This window comes from Erigeron canadensis, chromosome 1 (assembly GCF_010389155.1).
Source record: "Erigeron canadensis isolate Cc75 chromosome 1, C_canadensis_v1, whole genome shotgun sequence".
Lineage (NCBI taxonomy): Eukaryota > Viridiplantae > Streptophyta > Magnoliopsida > Asterales > Asteraceae > Erigeron > Erigeron canadensis.
In genome coordinates this window covers 41,792,997-41,799,917 of record NC_057761.1, presented here as the reverse complement: position 1 = coordinate 41,799,917, position 6,921 = coordinate 41,792,997, and the positions used below count along the sequence as shown (strand labels likewise).

The 6,921-nt window shown below is 32.1% G+C and overlaps 1 protein-coding gene and 1 non-coding gene across 2 annotated transcripts; both read left to right on the top strand.

Moving 5' to 3' along the window:
* Nucleotides 1–810: 810 nt before the first annotated feature.
* LOC122586205 lies at nucleotides 811–912 on the top strand. Its single transcript, XR_006321911.1, has one exon. It is a non-coding gene; the product is annotated as a U6 spliceosomal RNA (small nuclear RNA).
* Nucleotides 913–2,624: 1,712 nt separating this feature from the next.
* LOC122585742 (ureide permease 1-like) lies at nucleotides 2,625–6,569 on the top strand. Its single transcript, XM_043757867.1, has 8 exons — nucleotides 2,625–2,860; nucleotides 3,945–4,232; nucleotides 4,324–4,462; nucleotides 4,854–5,028; nucleotides 5,113–5,147; nucleotides 5,225–5,319; nucleotides 5,768–6,142; nucleotides 6,217–6,569. Exons 2-8 carry the CDS (start codon nucleotides 3,996–3,998, stop codon nucleotides 6,370–6,372), a joined length of 1,212 nt encoding a protein of 403 aa, XP_043613802.1. The 5' UTR covers nucleotides 2,625–2,860; nucleotides 3,945–3,995; the 3' UTR covers nucleotides 6,373–6,569.
* The last annotated feature ends 352 nt before the right edge of the window (nucleotides 6,570–6,921 follow it).

Sequence of the window (6,921 nt, the reverse complement as noted above, 5' to 3'; positions counted from 1 at the left end):
AATAAATGTATGAAGAGTGTGAGGAGACTTCTTTAATTTTAATCCAGAAGTATAGGATTTTACTCTTTGAAATGATAAGTCCGTAGAGTTTTATCCATGAATTACCTAGTTGGGCTGTGTATGTATGCTGTCACATACCCAAAAATGATTGTTAGAGAAAAATCATAACTAAATTAGCAAGATTGATATATCTTAAAGCCAAAGCTTAAGCAAAAACTTTTGTTAAAATGAAAATAATTAATTTAATTTTCATACTATAATAAACTAACACACCTTCCTTTGAACAATTCCATTTAAATTCAAGCTAAAGATGAACCTTTTTTTGACAACTTAACAAATTCTGTATGTAGCAATCTTTGATTAATTAAACAATAATATGAACCGATCGAAAGCAAGGGGGGAAAATTAAAAAATTCAAGTACTATACAATTAACTATGCGTGTGAAATGCCATCGAGCTATTTAATAGAATAGAACCCACATAATTCTATGGTTTATGAATCATCACATCTCAAAATCGGTCTATGTTAGGTGTTACCAACCTCTTTTAGGAACTTATCATTGGTTAGAAAACCATGAAGTTTATTTGAGTATGTCGTATGGGATGAATGCCAGCTATTTGCATTCAAGTTTTATATACCTCATCCAACACATTTTTATTTATTTTTTGTTATTTAAGGTATCTTTAATTAATTAATGAAATATTGTGACATAAAAATTTCTTCTAACCTTATATTTAAAGCTAGTTTAACTTTTAAAACAAAATATCTATAATTAATCAAAAATAAAATAGTAAGATTGTATTTAGCTAGTTTTCCTTCGAGACATCCAATAAAATTGAAACGATACAGAGAAGATTAATATGACCCTGCCCAATAACAACACACAAATCAAGAAATGGTAAAAAAAAAATATATAACTTTATTAATAAGTGATAAATTGAACAATGCATGACCCAGTACACAATTTAGAATTTTTTTTTGTCTTTGACACAACCTTTAAGATCTATGAGCCAACCCTACTAGACTTTGAATATAAATCAAGTTGTTAAATTAAATTATTTTGTATTCATAACTGCTCACATAAAGATATTTTTTTATGAAAATAATTGATATTTCTAAAACATAAATTTAAACATACTTTCAGACATAGAAATTAGACATATTTATCATGTGTTAATTTTTACCATTCATCATGCAATATGTTATGATCTTATCCTTAAATATATTTTTAGACATACAAATTAGACATATTTACCGATCACTATTCTATTTTTTAATCATTCATTTTTGTATAAAATCCTCTTCTAACAAACATACCTTAGCCCAAAACACGAACCTTAAGGATCAAATTGAGATATGAACTATGATCAAGGAAACATATTTTTAATCATTCACCTTGTTTAAACCATAACTAATTATTATAGTTTAGTCCATCTAATTTTTCTTGAAAGATGTGTATCATTTGCTCTCAACAGGGTCTTAACCATGTACCGGCCGAAGACACGACATTAATTTGGGGTAAAACCTTGTCTCCTTTGCAAGACTCAAACTTGTTTCACTAGCTAGATGACTTTATTTGTGAAAATCTTTGGAATATCTTTCTCATGTCTCGAACTCAAGACCTCCAACATGTAAAGTTCGTGCTCAACCATTGGGCTATAATGAGAAGTACAATTTAGTCCCTCTAATTAAGTTACATATTTGACTGTTTAGTGCCTCTAATTAAGTTACATATTTACAGATAATTACTATATATATATATATATATATATATATATATATATTAAAGAGCATGGTTATGAATAGTGCCATACCTTTTATTTTTCCGCCACATGTCACCAATCATTGCCCATCATGTGTCACCGAATCAATAGTTGATTTTACACCCCGTATATCACTATTTGGATTGTGTCATATCATATCCTGTTTAAGTTTTTTCTATTTTTTATGAATAGTAACTCGCCAAGCCAAGCCCTGTAATTTCTGCCACGTGTCATCAATCATTGCCTACCACGTGTCACCGAATCAATGGTTGATTTTACACCCCGTACCACTTTCGAACTTTGCCAATCATATCCGTGTAGGATTTTTACTTCGAGTTACTTTTTGGCTTTTTTCGACACTATTCTTCGTTTGAGTCCTCCGAACTTTTTATGACACACGCCGTACCACTATTTGCATTTTGTTACATTGGACCTTCTTAAATTCTCAACTAATATATTAATGTTTTTGCTATGTCATATCACATTCTGTTTTCTACTACAAATTACTTTTTAATTTATTACACATTTTTAAACAAACATATTCATTACAGAATGATTTTTAATTAATAAATGATTGAAGGTTCAATGTAAAGATACCAAAATAAAATAACCATCTCAACAAGACAATTGAAGCCCCACAGCACGAATCGAAAACTTACTAGTTCTATATTACTCCGTATTACTTAATGATGAACCAAAACATGATTTCTTACGTTAATGTCCACATGTACAACTGGATGACAAAATTTGTTTTTTTCATTTTTCTCCCATGATGTCATAAGATAGAATCTATTTAGTATCTGTCAGAATATATAAAGAAAATAAGCCTTTTTGTCACAAATCTTAGAATAAAGTAAATGAAAAACTTAGTGATATACATATTCATATTTTCAGTCTCACACCATCTCCTATCTCTCCCCCATCTTCTATATATTCTACAGCTTGTCTAGTTGTCTTAACAGCTATAACCAATTAAGTTGGAGTCTTGAGCATCTAAAGCTATAAGAACAGGTCTCCATTAATGGTGATTCATCTTTTCAAGCTCACATCATTTCTTGTACTTCATCTTCAAGAAATCTTGAAGCCATTTATATAGGTAAATATCATATCATCCAAGATTGCATATATTTTTGCATAGTTTGTTGAGGTCACAATATTTGAATATTGTCTCTATTATTGTAAGTGACCACCATCTTTTATGCATATGATATGTATGGCTTTATTTAAGCTGCTTTTTTTTTTCTTGTAGATGTAATCAACTAAATATATGGTCCATGATTGGTTGATATTCTATCATTTTTCTTATTTTTCTTTTGGAGTTTTATGAAGTTTAATTGTTATTAGTTACATGTATAGTTGGGACATTAATCTTGTTTATGGTTACCTTTGGTTTCTTCATCTTCTTTATGTTTTTAAGATAATGATTTGTTAAACGCATGCTATTTGGCTTTTCCTTGGATTTAGTGATTGTTTTAGGTACTTGTCTGTTCTTTGGAGATTCATCTTATTTTTATCTATCTAATTATCTATTGCTTGATTTTTAAATCTTGTTCTTCTGCTTTGGTGGATTTGAACATTTTGTCAACCTTTGACTTTGTTCTTTAACTTTATTGTTTGTTTTCAATATTTCATATAATCAAGTTTCTTTTTATGTCATTATAATTACAATCGTAGTATTTAAAGATAAGCTCTCTTTTTTGAATCTCACTTATCAATTTAGAATTTCAGTTGCATATTACATGTGGAAAAGTCAACGGTATCTTGAGATTCATTCAAGATTCTTGAAGATTCAAACTTTTTTGCTATTTTTATTCCCAACTTTCAGGGCAATTAGTGGTTTTAAAGATAAGTTCTCACTTTTGAAATCACTCACAAAATTGAGTTCTTGTTTCTGTTGACCAACTGCAAAAGTCAACTATCACCTACACATCTTTTCACCAATCCTAACCTCTTGGATTGACTCAAGATTCATCAAGATTCAAACTTTTTGCTATTTTTATTCCCAGTTTTCATGGGCAGTTAGTGTTTTTCCAAAATAAGTTACCATCTTTTGTTTTCTATTGCATTTGACTTGATATGTTAATAAGGTCATCAGTTTAATCTTTATCCTCTTAGATTAATTCAAGATTCTTAATGATATATACTAAGACCCTTTAACATTTTCGATATTTTGGTTTCAGGGTATATTGATTCTGGATTGCTAAACAGACAGATTCGGGTCGGGTTTAAAGATGTATGTAGTGGATAGCAGAGGTGGTGCCATAGCATGTATGCTGCTTGCACTCTTTTTCCTAGGAACATGGCCTGCCATTTTAACGTTGTTAGAAAGACGAGGCCGGCTTCCTCAACACACTTATCTTGATTACACAATCACCAATCTTTTGGCTGCTGTTATAATTGCTTTTACATTTGGGGAATTTGGCCATACAAATGATGGCAAACCCAACTTTTTAGTCCAACTTTCTCAGGTATGATATAACCTTGTAACTATTTGATGACATGTTGAAGTGGATATTATGTCCGTTGTTGAATTGGAAATTGTGATATGTTTTGTTGCAGAATAATTGGCCAAGTGTTCTATTTGCGATGGCAGGTGGGGTGGTTTTAAGTCTTGGAAATTTGTCGACACAATATGCTTGGGCATTTGTTGGTTTATCGGTAACCGAGGTGATGACTTCAAGTATTACTGTTGTCATAGGTAATTTCATTATCGTTATCATCGTCATCTTAATCGATACAGAAATAGGCAATCTCAACCCAGTTATGTATTGATGACATTTTTGGGTTATGTTTTGTTTACATTCAGTCAAACAGGTTAAACTTAAGTGTTTAAACTGAAACGGGTGGAACGGTTAAACGTGCAAGTCACTCAGGGTGTATACAGTTATATATATATGATATCATAAATCTTTTTATTAAGAAAAATAGATTTAATTTCTTTCTAATAGTATTTTTTTGTAACCATTTTACCCATATTGACTATAAACCATTTTTATCAACACACTTTGTCCATTTTGGCATCCAAAGACTATACTTAGAGCAGAAACATCTTTGGAATTGTGATTTTAACTTCTCACTTGGGACTATAGGTACAACTTTAAATTACTTTTTAGACGACAAGATCAACAGAGCTGAGATACTTTTCCCAGGCGTTGCGTGTTTCTTGATTGCTGTTTGTCTTGGTTCGTTGGTGCATGCATCCAATGCCAAAGATAATAAAGTGAAACTTAATAAGTTAGAAGATTCTCACATGGCCGAAAAAGGGTATACCTCCTTCGAATACAATCCTTTACCAAATTAATACCCCTTTGTTTTAAAACTCTAGTGACATGCAATTATACTTGACAGACTACAGAGTAATGGAACAAACCCAAATTCAGCGGGTAAGAGTACTTCAATTTTTAACTTTTCAACTTAACCTTTAGTTGTTATTAGTTTAATCTTTCTTTTTAATTTCTAGGAAAGGATTTGGAACACGGAGCTGGTAAAGTAGAGAAAGCTAAAGCTGGGACTGCGACTTTTCTTATTGAACTTGAGAGTCGAAGATCTATCAAGGTTACACAACACATGATATGCTATTAGTTTACTTTTTTGTTTCAACCATAGGAAATAGTGTTGATTATGCTAGATCTTGTTGTTCTTTGTTTGGTATCTGATTGCCTCAAACGAATGCTGAGGGGTTTTGATCCCCAATCTAGAAGGCACAAATAGGCCAGTCACTGGGTCAGACATATTACATAACGGTTCAAAAGGGGTTTGGGTAAAAAAGGACACAGGTTACTGACCTTCCAACACCTTTGTGTCCATTTATTTTGAATTATTCTGTAGTAATCGGTTAGAAGCATGCGAGTTTTTAGTCCTGATTGCATTCCGGCCTATTGTTTTCTTGTTTGCACGAGTCGATATCCATATCCCACCACTGATGATTATATATTATCCAGACAAATTTGCAGTTTTTATACGAGTATTGTGCTAAACACTCTTTATATAATTGGTATTGCAGGTATTTGGGAAAAGCACTTTGATTGGTTTAGTCATATGTTTGTTTGCCGGAGTTTGTTTCTCTCTCTTCTCACCGGCATTTAATCTTGCAACCAATGACCAATGGGATACATTAGACGAAGGCGTTCCTCACTTAAGTGTCTACACAGCGTTTTTCTACTTTTCTTGCTCTTGTTTTGTGGTTGCCGTAATTTTGAACATCACATTCCTTTACCGTCCTGCTTTCAACTTGCCACGATCTACAATCAAGGCATATCTGAATGACTGGGATGGTCGTGGTTGGGCATTTTTGGCTGGTTTTTTGTGCGGTTTTGGGAATGGTCTCCAGTTTATGGGAGGCCAAGCCGCTGGTTATGCTGCAGCTGATGCAGTTCAGGTCAGTTCAAAGTCTTTATAAGTTTAGAGTTTCTAATTCCTATCTATGCATTTGATTATATGAGGTTCTTTCAGGCACTTCCACTTGTGAGTACTTTTTGGGGTGTGCTCTTTTTTGGTGAATACCGCAAATCGTCCAAGAGAACATATGTATTACTTGTAGGCATGCTATCAATGTTTATTGTGGCTGTCGGAGTTCTAATGGCTTCAGCTGGTCACCGGAAACACTAGACACATTTCCACTGCAAATTCATTGTCACTGTATAAGCAAAAATTGTACAGAACACAAACAAATCTAAGTTACTCAGGCATAAAAGATATGATAACTTGTTAGTATGATTTTATATGTTTAAACATCTACGATAGAAATACGGTTTTTGTATCTAGTTCATTTTAAAGTTGTTAATACCATACTTCTTTTTTGTGCTTCTGCAAAAGTTGTCCGATGTTATGTATTTCATGTGATTTCTTCGGCTTATGAATTGCAAACACAAAATTACTCCAAGAAAATGGGAAGTACTTGAATAATCAAAAGTCCATTATATTAATGATCATATATGTTACAATTTAGTGCAACTATATTAAGTAGTAAAATGAAATATATATTGCATACTCTGTCAAGTTTAGGGCTACTTGCTTGAAAATGTATTAAACTATAGCTTAAAACTTATAGTAGTATCGGACTTTAAATGAGTTCATTGTACGTATCCAGCTTTTATGCATACTATTTTATGTATGCGACAAATCAAAATCTTCTTCTAAACAAATGACGTAGAACTG